The sequence below is a fragment of the Myiozetetes cayanensis genome, unplaced genomic scaffold (assembly GCF_022539395.1).
Source record: "Myiozetetes cayanensis isolate MyiCay16 unplaced genomic scaffold, myiCay2020 scf12, whole genome shotgun sequence".
Classification (NCBI taxonomy): Eukaryota; Metazoa; Chordata; class Aves; order Passeriformes; family Tyrannidae; genus Myiozetetes; species Myiozetetes cayanensis.
The window spans coordinates 7,928,832-7,941,944 of record NW_026086826.1 but is presented as its reverse complement, the minus strand read 5'-3'; the positions used below and the strand labels follow the sequence as shown (position 1 = coordinate 7,941,944).

The following is a 13,113-nucleotide window of genomic DNA, read 5'->3' as shown; positions in this document are numbered from 1 at the left end:
TCCCTAGATAATCTCTGTCTCCTCACAGCCACTGCAGTCCAGGGTTCTTCAGTCCCTTTTCAGATACTGTGTCCAGATGGAGAGATTACTTCTAAAATACCCGTGGCATGTTACTAGGGATACAAAGCTGATTGTCAAACAGGAATTCTTATCCAGGGATCTGCTATCCACTAGAAAATTTAGAGTGGTCTTTCATAAATCAAAAAAGGTTGAAACCCACTCTTTAACAGGCAAGTTGACTGGGATTCCACAAGTGCCTAAAGTTGGATGGGACAAACTCGGGTTTGTTCCAACTCTTTACACTGAGCAAATGTCATGTAAATCTACCTTCTCTTTATGTGATATTAGGGATTTTACTATATCTTTCTTCACACAGGGTCAATTGCTAAGAGATCTAATTCTCTTACCATATTCCAAAAGCACCCCAAACCTTTATTCAACACAAATAGTGAATACACCTGCTTTAAGATTTCTTCACTGTCATCAGACACCTTTGTGGTACAAACCGAGTATGAGAAAATCTCTTTCATAAGAGTTTGGGTTTCTCTCCAGGGCAAAAATAAATGTTTAGCAAGCCCTATAGCGGTCTAGAACATTTCCAGAAACTGATCTTAGATCACAGAATCACAGAATATCCTGAGCTGGAAGTGACCCACAAGGATCATCTAGTCCAACCTGTGGGACTAGATAACTAGTGCTAAGAACCATTCCCGCTGGACTATCTGTCCTTAGGACCAGAAAACTACTGATATCCAGCCTACACAGTGGATTCAAACACAAGCTATTCACTGTTTTGTCATCCAGGAAGAGGTTCAGTGCTGCTGTCTCATTTTAATTTCAAAATTAGGTGACATACAAGCACGCAACAGGCTCGACCCAAAAAGGACCAATTCCTAGATTTACTCAAAAAACCCAAACTACATGTACAACACTAAATCTAGAACCTTCTTACAAATATAAATTCTAAAAAAATATGAGTTAATGCTAAGTCTATATATGATGAGTTAATAAAGGGAAGTCTTATACTAACTTCTCATGATAGTAAGACAAGAAAATAGTAACAGACTTGAACCTAATTTCAGATACGCCAAACCCAAACTGATGTTTTACTGTATCTGATTGTACAGGCTATAGAACAAGCAGATATTACATAGGATTTGTTTGATATTAGCAGTTGTGCCATTGTATTTCATTGCTTTGCAAAAAAGAAAGTAAAACAAGTCAAAAGTGAAAGTGAAACTTGCCTGGAGCTGGAGGGTATGGCGGAGAATGGTGTCCTCTAAAGCATGGATCCACTTCTCCCTCTCATCTGCATCTCGAGCTGAAAAAGTATCAAAAAGACATCAATTATATGTAGTCTTATTATACGTAGTCTTAAAAGCCATAAGCAAACAGATCTGATGTCCACAGTAAATATGGAAAGTTGCCAAGGGCATAATTTGTTGTCTTAATATCCTATTTATTCTTCAGTGGTTACAGCTCTGTCCCTTGTCCAGCTTTAGGCGCATACATACAGAGTTTGCACAGCCAGTCCTCAGTTCATTAGGTCCTTTTTGAATTTTCATATCTACAAGAAGCTATTCAGTCTGTAATAGGTAATCCATTAATTCCACTTCAGTGTGGACACAGTAACTTGGAATACGTCAGCCTTTTGGGTATGGATTCATTAGACAGGGCAAACACCTCTAACAGGTCACCACTGTGAATAATGAAGCACAAAGAACAATCTGAAGTATATAATAAACATTTTTTGAACTCAAGACAATCCTACTCTAAAACCAAATAGAACCTAAATTATATGTTAACAACACACACAAGAACATTTTCATACTTCTGCAATAGACCACCATACGGTTTTAATTAAGAACCCAAGTCAGGATATATTATATGTATAAAAGAGTATTATGATTCTCAGTTGCAGACAGTGATAATTAGGAAAGCAATATATTAAGTGATCATTGAAGGGGGATTACAGGACTGGGGGCACAAGGAAGAGAAGAGGAGCTGGAGGAGGAAGATGAAGAACAGACCAAAACAGACTAAGGACTATCATCACTTTTTTTTTAACCCTGATACTTCTTTTCTTCCACCCCCTTATCTCCAGTACAGACACACCACCTTCACTTCAGTAGTTTGAAAGTGTTCCTTGCTGTGCTCTAAGAGTGTTTAAAAAACACAGGAGCAGAGAGTCAGTGGACTCCAGGTAAAGAAAGAAGAGAAAATTCCAGAGGCATTAAACAGCCTGTAAACAAACTGGCCTGTATATGGATTTAGAATAGTTATTGACAATTGTTTCGAGTTCCTCATTCAAATGGAAGGTATTTAAAAGAAACAGGAAGCCTGTTAAAAGCAAGGAAAGCTTAAGTGAGCTAGCACCTATTATGAATCAGAGGGCTGAGATTCCTATCGGACTTATTTGTTAAGGAGTTCAGAGGAACTATTTTTAGGTTATACTGAAATGTACTCTCCAGCTCAAAATGCTTTGTTTCAATGTTCCCTTTCTCACTCTTATGTTTCCATTGCTTTTATTCTTTGGAATCTGCAGCTCAAACCTATCCAGGTTTGAGACCACAGGTCTTCAAAATAGGTCGATTTTTCTACACTCCCCAAAGAAAACAGTATCAAGATAAACACAGTGCATTATTTACTTCAGTATATATACACTAATTATGCCAAGTTAACAAAACCATCAGGAAAAAATTGACAATGTATGTGAGAGATAGGTAAGAATGTCTTTTTAATACAGAAATTCGCTCCAAGCCTAACTGATGAGGAGGCCTCATAAAGCAGTGGGGCAAAACTTCCATTACATACAAAGTAAAGGTAAAAGTTTGAAATCTGTCTAGTTTTTTTTTCCCCCTAAAAATACACATTTTTCCAGATACAAGTCAATCCCTAGTTATTGTTCTTTTAATTAAAACAGTAAAGCATGATCAATTGCCACAGGTATTCTGGTAACAATACCATTAACCTGCACAAATTAATACTAGACATAAGGGAAAGTGGCTTCCCAAAGTGCTTTCAGATGCACAGAGGAAGTCTGCAGGAAGAAGTTAAAGTAATTAAATGCTACTTAGAACAGCAGGTGAATAACTTTTCTGCAGGGACTGCAGCAAGTATTAAAAAGCTGGATTTGCCATCTGTAATACTCTCAAAAGCTCACTAGAAAGAACTTGTACTCACCAGTGATCTGTACTTCAATTGAGAAGCTGAAGTAGGTGCTGAGGACAAGTGTTTAATGCAGTGAAGTCAGACAGGATGGAGGGACAGAGGCCCTGTGAACCTTGCCCAGTGACTGCATTAGGCCAGATACATTCTGCAATGTGCAAATTGTGATTTTTTTTCCTCATTATGTACACACATGCACACACAAACACCCTGCTCTTTTTGCACAGCACAGCTTACTCTTTAATTTCAATTACTGAATTAGTCAATTAGAATCAGTTTTAATGCTTATTAGTTTCTTTGGTTCTGCTTACCAACAACAGGCCCCTTGGCTTAGTCCTGCCAGACATACTAAGTTGATGCATCTTATACCAGTCACTACATATATAACCTGTCATTTATCAGTATTTGAGATGTATCAATGCTTCAGCTTTTCAAAGGTGTGTTCAAAGTGACAGTGGTTAACATATTTCAGTGTGTGTGAGGTTTCTTGCGTTTGTTTTCTGTTTGTTTTTTTGTGGTTTGGTTTTTTTTCTCTTACTGGAGAACTGGGGTACTGAGGATCTCCTGAGTAACTCATAGGAGACAAAAATCCCATGTTGAAGGTTTTTTTCCCACGATTATTGAAACTAAAAAAGAAACAATTAAGCTGCAGACCAGTGAATTAATCCTTGTATTGCAGCAGAATTCCTGTGATCTTCCATACTGGCAGCAAAAAAGAGGTCACTGTATTAGCTAAATACTAATCTCAGTATACAGTAGCCCATTAAGAAAGGTTATCACATCATGACTTGTATCTGAACCCGCAGCAGAACAGAGAGGCCTCACAGCACCAGGGGAGACCTACAAACCAACCAATCCCTACGGCTCAAACACGGACCTGACTTTCCCATGCTCATAAATAAACTACATTTTTGAAGCTTCTATTCCTCTAATGACCCCTTTATAGCTCTTTCTACCAGGGCTCAGCAGAAGGAGAAAAGCTGTATTTTTCTCCTCCTATACTAGACACTGCAAACCTCTGGCATAGCATGATCATTCCTTAGGGAGAACAACATGAATCTCATCAATCCTGCTACTCAGGCCACGATAAATCCAGGAACACTGCCACAAGAAGACTGCTTACTGCACAGAAACACACAGCATCAGAACCATTTAAGCACTCTCTGTGCAGAACACTGGATTAACTTTCAGACCATCCATCATCAACAGCAGATCCTCCTGGCTCTCCTCCATAGACTCTTTTAAGAAAACCACGGAGAAAACAGCAGGATGCAGTTTTTAGTAAAGTGAGCTGCAAGAAAAGTTACATTAAATCTAATCAAAATGGCTGCTGTGGGATGAGGTGCAAGTAAAAGCTCCCTAATGGTAAAAGCAATTTAGAACTGAACAGCTGCCAAAAGATCACTGATGAAAAAAAAAAAAATCAATGGACATTCAAAAAAGAGATTAGCCAACACACTCAGAAACAATTTATGGGAAAAATCTACACACAATGGTCAGAGATCATTATCCACCCATCTGTAGGGAAAGCTAGATATGCAAGCGGGTTTTCATTTAAAGAAGGCAACTTTGGCCAAAGAAAAAGCTCTAATATCTTTTCAGGTAAAAAATTAGTGCTGCACACAACAAAATATCCACTCTGCATCTGCAAATGCTGGAGGCTTTCTTCAGCAGGTAGGGGACAAGAACATATTTGGGATAAGGCAATTATTATCTAGTCCAAAGAATTACACTAGTATCTGTGCTTATAAAAATATGGAGGAATGATATCTGGTCCATCCTGGCACAAAATGTCTAGAAAGAGAAGGGCAGGGGGCAAGAGAGAGAAACAAGTTGCTTTTCCCCAGGCTGACTATAGAAAAAGAGTATGACAAAAGACAAATAAAAACCACTGAGACATCTATGTGAGAAATAGCTGGAACTGAAAAAACATAAAGGTGCTAGTTCAGCTGTTTATAAGTGATTAATGTTTTTAATGCTAATTAGAAATTACACAGAGGAGCCCACTGCACCACATGAATATTCATTGTGGTTCTTAGTCTGAGGGGTTAATGCAAGAGTTACCTGGTCAGCTGAAATTCAAGTTGTACTAGGGCATCAACTATCCACAAAAATAGCACTGCTATATCTGCAGTTGAGAGGACACAAGCACTCCCTGTGCTTTTCTCTTTTTTAAGTGCCAGAATTATTAATTCACTTTTTACTGCAATTTAACAGTGCACATTTGCATGTGGAACAAGCTAAATCCACACAGAGCTGCATAATCACTGCTGTATGCAAGGGACTGGAATCATTAGTGGCTGAAATACTGCAAATTTACTGTGATTAGGTCAGTCAAGCTATTTTTACTTTTTTTTTTTCAGCAGAAATAGTATTTATGAGCTAGATTACAGTTTGTTCCATATGCTTAGCCCCTCACTTCTCTGTCTATGGTGCATCCTCTGAAAGGCACCTGTATAATTTACTGTGACATCTCAGGCATATCTGAGACAACCACGGGGTACTTAACATGATCACAGCCCTATTTCTGACTAATTCAGTGAAATACACTTGAAAAGCATGTCACAGCATTACAGTGAGTTTGATAACAATATTTTTAAAGACGTGGATTTTTTGTGATGTGTCTGGTTGAGCTCATTCAAAAGATATTTTAACATCCGTTTTATACTAAAAAAATAATCTGAAGTGTGTCCTAGAGGTGCTACAAGGAAAGAAAAGCAATTATTTGACCAAGGAGAAAATCACAAGAGTGAAAAAATTACTAAACCCAAGAATGATTGCTTCTACACAGGAATTTCTGTAATTCAGAAGAATTGTGCTTTAAAACTCCCTTTTGTTTTACAAAATAGCCCTTTATCTCTGAATTTCCCAAACTGCCATGTCAGATATGGTAGGGACTGCAAAAGGTTCTATTCTACAAGGATAAGAAGGCAAATGAAATGCAACTACATTAAATGCTCTCTGACTCTATTAATTTCCCAAATAGAGAATAAATTTTGTAATTTAGAGTTCCTATAACATTTACGTTGCTGTGTAGAGATTATATGTGTTTATATAACGTATACCAAATGTTAAAGTACAGCATAAAACAGATTACTTTTTCCAGCCTAAGCTTGATGGCATCCAAAGATTAGATATAAACAAGTTAAACAACTCTGCTCCACAACATAGCATTTCCCACCAGCATTTCTAGGTCATGCACAGCAGTACTTGGAAGACAGAATACACAAAACATATCACCTCAGAATCAGCATACTGGTGCTTTTTTTGTGTGTGTTCATCTACATGGGCATTAGGATGAAAGAAAAACCTCAAGAACTAGTAAAAAAAAAATCACTAGATTACTTACAAATACATCACACTGTCAAAAAATGAAATGCATGTTTTATTTTCATTCACTGTGACCTACTTACAGGCAGAACTCAGTAAGAAAAGTCTATTACACCCACAGAGTCAATAGAGTCAATTATGCAGCCTTCATTCTGAAAAAACTTCCACTGATTTGTATGCAAAATTCCTCTATTTTCTCAGCTAAGTGCAGAACTAATGTAGTATCTTTACACACAAATAACCAGATGATAGAGATGACATTCTGGCTATACTGAGATCAATAGGATTTTTGCCACCAGCCTCATTGGAGGGAGATTTTATCAGTAGTGCTCAATGAGGTGGAAAAGTCACGCATCAAAGGACTGTTCCATGACTAAATAAATTGCTTTTTAAAGTCACTGAAAGGCCTTTCAAACCATAGAAAAACATGCAAGATGAAGCAGCACTTCACACGAGCCTACCAAAACACTACAGTTTCATTGCTTACAAATGCCCTTCTGACACACACAGCTCCCACATCTGTCAGAAGTTGAACCTTATTTCCTCTGTATCATAATTTTGGAGTTGTCACAATCATTGTTCTCCTCCTGTTGCTATTCTCCACTTACAATATATGAATTAACCTCCTTTTTTTCTGCAGGTATCTGACCAGCCTGATCTCCCTGTCCCTACAGAAGACTCCTGTGCAGTCACGAGACACAAAGTCAGCAGACTTGCCCAAAATAAAAGCATCAAAAGGTCTCCCGTGTACAATGCATTAGTGAGATTAATCTGTGATCTCAAGAAACCAATTAAACTGCTCTTTCACTGTTACCTGAGCTCGAAAGATTTTTTAGCAAGCTTTATGATCAGCCCATAAACGTACCTTTGGGTGGAAAGGTATGTTTACATACCTTCTGCGTGACAAAGGAAATGCATCATCAAGTTGCTATTAGTTCTCTCTTGAAATTCATGCACAATGTGTAATTTTGTAATTAAACAATTCTCAACGTGGGACAATCTGCAAGTATCTGTTTTTTCACTAGAGAATAATATTTAAATATTAATAACAGTAACACTAAATAATATTTCATGTGGCATATTCTGTGAAAATGGCTTTTAAGGTATGTTTGCATTTATAATCAATCACAGAACCACAGAATGGCCTGGGTTGGAAGGGACCTTAAAGATCACATCATTCCAACTCCCCTGCCATGGGCAGGGACACCTTCCACTATCCCAGGTTGCTCAGAGCCCCGTCCAACCTGGCCTTGAACACTTCAGGGATGGGGCAGCCACAGCTTCTCCGGGCAACCTGTGCCAGGGCCTCACCACCCTCACAGTAAAGAATTTCTTCCATTGCAAATCACATTGACAGAGCTCAAAAACTACTAGTTTGAGGTAGAAACCATGTTTTGGCTTGAACTAAAAAAAAACTGAAATAGAATAAGAAAAATATAGCCATTTTCTTAGCCAATAAAATAGCTCTCAATTTAACAGATTAAACTGCTTGGAATTGCTACTTAGAATTTCTTGTTAACACCAAAGGAAATGAGTGTTTAACCATTCAGTGTCCTTTCCTTCCTTATCCTGAGACCTTTACTGACCATTTCTCTCCTGCCAAAATAGTCGCCATGTATCAATAGGTACACTTGATATAACAGACCCATACTGATACCAAAAGTAATAAGCAATAAATACACTCTTTCTTTCAGAGGAAGGAAAAGAGAGGCAATGGATGGTTTAGACCTCACACAGACACTGTTTCAAGGTATTATTTCTTTGCTACTCTTAATACATTTTGAAATCTGCAACTTCAACCTCAAGAAAGGGAAACCCGAGAGGTGTTTATATATGACCATAACAACTGAGTGCAGAGAGTCCCATTAAAAATGGGATACTCAAGGCATGATTAGAAAACAGACAATTATGATACAGGATGCTGCAGGTGCAAGAAGGAGCTGCATGAACCAGGAAAAGCACAACCACGCACTGCCCTCTGTGCTCTGGTCACAAGTTCCAACTGCCAAAAATATCAGTGCCATCAACAGCAAAAAGGGGGTAGATGGAAGAGAGAGGGAAGGACAGAAAAATCACTGCAAAAGCTCTATTTTTGCTGTATTGCCAGTCAGTGGAGGATGAAATGCAGCCCAGAACTTTGTGCAGCCCAGACCTGGTCAGGTAAAAGGAGGAGAGGTAGCTCAGCTCTGGTGTAAATGTATGAGGAGAAGGCTGGAAGCTTTCTCTTAGCAGAGTTGCTCATCCTCCTCTGCAATATAAAAGCTCAGCTGAGCATAGCATAGAAGAATTCACTGCTTCAGCATCACCAGAACCCTAAAAGACCCTGAAAATGCTAGCTTAGGACAAAGGATGTGGTCACAGCACTAAACATCACTGAGGAAACCAGCACAGACCAGGATTTCACACCAAAATCTCTCACTAGGCATTTTTTTGCATTTTAGGCGTTTAATATCAGATTTAAAAGTTCTCAAAACCTTTTTTGGGAAAAGGTTGCAATTTCTGAATCGTTATTTAAATTGGGTAATGTGAGAGACTAAAGTGCCTCTTCATCCCACAAGGGCAATCAGTTTCCTGTCATCTGTTTGGTGGACAATGTCAAGGTTTTGTAGAAGGCCATAAATATCGACTATTTCCCCAAGTAGTGATGAAACACAGGTATAGAACCATTATAATTAATTTTGATACTTAATGCAAATCCTTAAAATCTCAAATTCTGATACTGCTCAGCAACTAAAGCCTTTGTGGACCCCAGTATATCCTTAATAATAACTGTCTCCCACATCAACAGAAATTCCCTGCTTTTGTAACATTAAGGCCTCTTGCTGTGTGAGATCTCCCTTTTTCCTCAGCTGGGATGGCAGGCAGACACAAATCAAGCTAAAAACTGGGGAAGGATGGGAAAGAAGGTGAAATGTACCTTCAGCAGCTGACAGCTTTCATGTAACAGGAGAATAAGTTGCACAGCAACATTCATGCCTCATTTCTCAGATACTTTTGTGGCAGGCACAGGAAAAGAAAGACAAAAGCTAAAGCAAAATCATCTCAGATCAATGCACTGGACTCCTTCCAATCTTTCAATCCTTTATTACACAAAGCAGGAGACAAAACTGATTTGCCTTCCAAGGAACTGTACTGCAAGCTGTAAAAGTAAAAGCTGGGTTTTCAGGTAGGAGTTTAAAAATCTGAATTCCTTTTTCCTGCACACAGTGTGCATTTAGTGAAGGATTTCAGTCCAAATAACAGCTATTATGGCTTCAGGTTAGATAGCAAACCAAATATCAGGAAGAAATACAAGAATAACCTTGCTGGACTCTCTTGAACATCATGTTCCCACTCTTGAATTTAAGCCACAAGCATCCCAGTGAGCAGAAAGAACAGCTAAGTGATATGAAGGAGAGAAGAACTGAATTTCCAAATGGAAAGAGCTTACGGTTTGGTGATGATACAAAGATGTCAAAAGAAAAACAAAAAAAAAAAAAACAAAACCCCCACAGTGTTTGAAGGTTATGGAATATGTACTACAACAAGCAAAAATATATTATCAAGGAAGAGCTTCTGACAGGAAGGAAAATTAAACTAACAGCATTATCCCAAATGTCTTATAGCAACTTGAATGGATTTTTACATCTAATCTGAACAAACCAAGGAGGGAATGCTTTGAGATCTGCCTAATTCAGAAGCCTTGCTGGATATACAGCATGACCAAAGGAGGACCAACTGGGAGACAAAATACATAACTTTTAAATACATTTTAAAATTTCTGAGGGCATTCTGCCTCCATTCCCCCTCCAGTGTGAACAGGTATCAATACAGCTGTCCATAACAATAAAATAAAGGGGAAAAAAATCTGCTGGGCACTCTGGCAGAGCTAAAGTTAAGCTGACAGTAAAACCAAAACATGCTGTTTGTTATATTGCCCATATATATTCAATTCACTTTTTTCCTTTATAGCCAGGTAATAAATATATGGATCCCATTTGGGATGTACCTTGTCATCATTCAAAACCTACATTGTATTTGTAATAAAAACTTCTTAATTTTTACTAATGTTTAGTACAGGGGTGGCCACTAGGAAGCACAGTTGAGAACAGAAGAGGAAGGTTGTCACAGGCAGTGATAAAATATGAAATATACACCAGCAAGACTCAAAATTTATCATTACCCAGCGACAGGCAAATCTTACTGGGAGATTTTGGAGATTTAGCACTTTGAAAATTCAGTTACACACATACACATATGGGATCAACATCCATGTGAGAAGCTGATCAGACATTTTAAATGACTTATTTGCCTTTCTCCTCATTACTTACATCTCTAGAGTGTTAGTCAGATGTGCACATTAAGATACAACCAATTAATCCTGTACTAAGATTTTCCTTCTGTCCCCAAATTCCAGTTCTATCACTGCCTCTCAGCAAAATGTCACCAATCAGCACTTAAAGTCTGAGTGAAGGAAAACAGTTTTCTTTTGGAGCCTGAAAGAAAAACCAGTCCACTGCAGATGGGACCCTAACTTAGATACAGATCAGCAAATCTTTGAAATCATGGATTTTTAAAGTTCTGGTTTTTTCCCAGTGAGGGTCCAGGTTGTTTGGATCCCTGGCTGACTTTGAGAATGCAGGAAGGCAGTGAGGAGGAAAGAAGTGACGGTGTCTTTAAAAAAGTTGCCATTTCTGCAGCAGTCTTCTCTTGTAGAAGACTTCTTTTGTAAGGGGTGAATGTATTTATAGCTATGACTGTCCTGCAGAAGAAAAGCTCTATCTGGATCAGGTATAAAAAAAAAAAACTTGAAAGAAATTGCTAGGAATATTGTATGTTTTCTTGGATTATTCCCAGAATCTATCCTACATAACCTCTGTAGTCTCAGCATACATTTTGTAGTACTTACATTATTACCCATTCACCATTCCTGACTGACAGTGACCTATATTTTGCATAAGTTACAGCCTGTGTAACACTGAATTCATTTAATATAATGAAAAAACATTTTGCATAAATATGACATAAGGGTTGCATGAGGTGAGAATACATTTAGAGTGGCTGTAAGAACTACAGATACAGTTCTACAGAGCTTTTTAACACTGAAATATCTCAGCACTAACATCTTACCTGTCTTTTTACATTTTTTTGCAATAAAGCCACGTATATTAACCCTGTGCTTCTACCATTACAATTTCCTGGTTATCAGGGACATTATCTTCATAATATGCTAACAGAAAAAGCCTAATACAGAAAACAGTGTACAAGATCTTAGCTGTACATTAAAAGAGCATACACAGATCTTAGGAAATGCAGAGAAATTGAGATTATAAAGCACAAGATGTTATGTGACAAAACTGGTGCTCAAAAATTATCAATATTATTGAGAGTAACACATTACTTGTATCATATACCATAAGTTTTAAGACATCTGACCACCCAAAGGAGAATACAGTAAAAAAAAACGAGACATATTAAAAAAGGTCTATCTTAGTAACTAAAGAGGAGAGATTTCTACATTTACCTGTATCAAGTTCTCAAATATTCAGCAGTATTTAGCTTCATAGCACTGAAAGACTGCACTAGTACAGCATTCCATTACTGCATTAGCAATTAGCTTGCATTTGATCAGCTATCCTTGGGAACAGTAGATTTCAGTATTACTGTGAGCTCAGCATTATGAAGGTATGTTTACAAGGCTTAATGCAGTGAAAAGCCAGACAGCAGCAGCATTTAGGAAGAACCACAGCACAAGGAATACAGAAGCCAGTGACAATACGGTGTACAGTTAATATTTATCGTTAGAAACAGTCTCACAAAAACAACGGCATTAATGACAACTCCCATTTGAAAAGCACCGACTTAAAAATATATACAGTACAACATAGGTTATGGAATTATTTCAATTTTTATATATATATATTTTTAATATGACTGTTTAAATGCAAATGTGCCTCTTGGATATTAACAATTTTCGGCTCCACGCAAAGCAATTAAATGATTTAGTCACTACATTTTAGAGGAAAAGCAAAAAGGACTAACAAATGTTAGTAGCAAAATATTTTCATCACACTTCCCCGGCATTTTAACATTCAGAAGGCAGAAGTTCTCCAGGCAATATTAGCACAGTATTTTGCCCTACTGCTGCAGATACAACAATTTAAGGAGTACATAACAATTATACAGGACCTTACCCTTTCTACCGGTGAGCCATAGCATGCAATGACGAAACATAGCAGTGGCAGATGGCATTGGTGTTAGGAAATGTGAATAAAAAGACAATAGCAGAGAAATGGTGACTGGCAGACAAGACACAGAAATGTAGATGAAATGAATGCAAGCTGGTAAATCTTGAAGCAAAGCTCCACCGTTAAGCCAAATGTTGCCTCTAGTCTCCTCATAATTGAGCATTAAGTTCTATTTGGATACAAACTGCAACCTTCAGACCAGTCTTGATTCTCTTCATACAGAAATGCATAATTGTATCTTGATAACGAAGATCAGAAACGTTTTGTAAGCGAAACCCATATTCAGAAGCACATTACTTTCTCCCCTTGAGTGATTTATTCTTTAGATTATTAATCTCCAAATCCTGCCAGAGCTACAGTCTCTTTCTAGCACATATGTATCCACTGC

The 13,113-nt window shown here is 37.8% G+C and overlaps 1 protein-coding gene across 3 annotated transcripts in view; it reads right to left on the bottom strand.

The window, feature by feature from the left end:
• The window catches only part of OSBPL9 (oxysterol binding protein like 9), a 58,521-nt gene that overhangs the window by 31,557 nt on the left and 13,851 nt on the right, over positions 1–13,113 (bottom strand). For all 3 annotated transcript variants that reach the window (XR_007627733.1, XM_050306861.1, XM_050306862.1), the window contains exon 4: positions 1,245–1,321. Coding sequence is in view for 2 of the 3 variants with exons in the window: in XM_050306861.1 (XP_050162818.1) it covers positions 1,245–1,321 (77 nt within the window). In the remaining variant the exon portion in view is untranslated. The remainder of the gene's footprint in view (positions 1–1,244; positions 1,322–13,113) is intronic.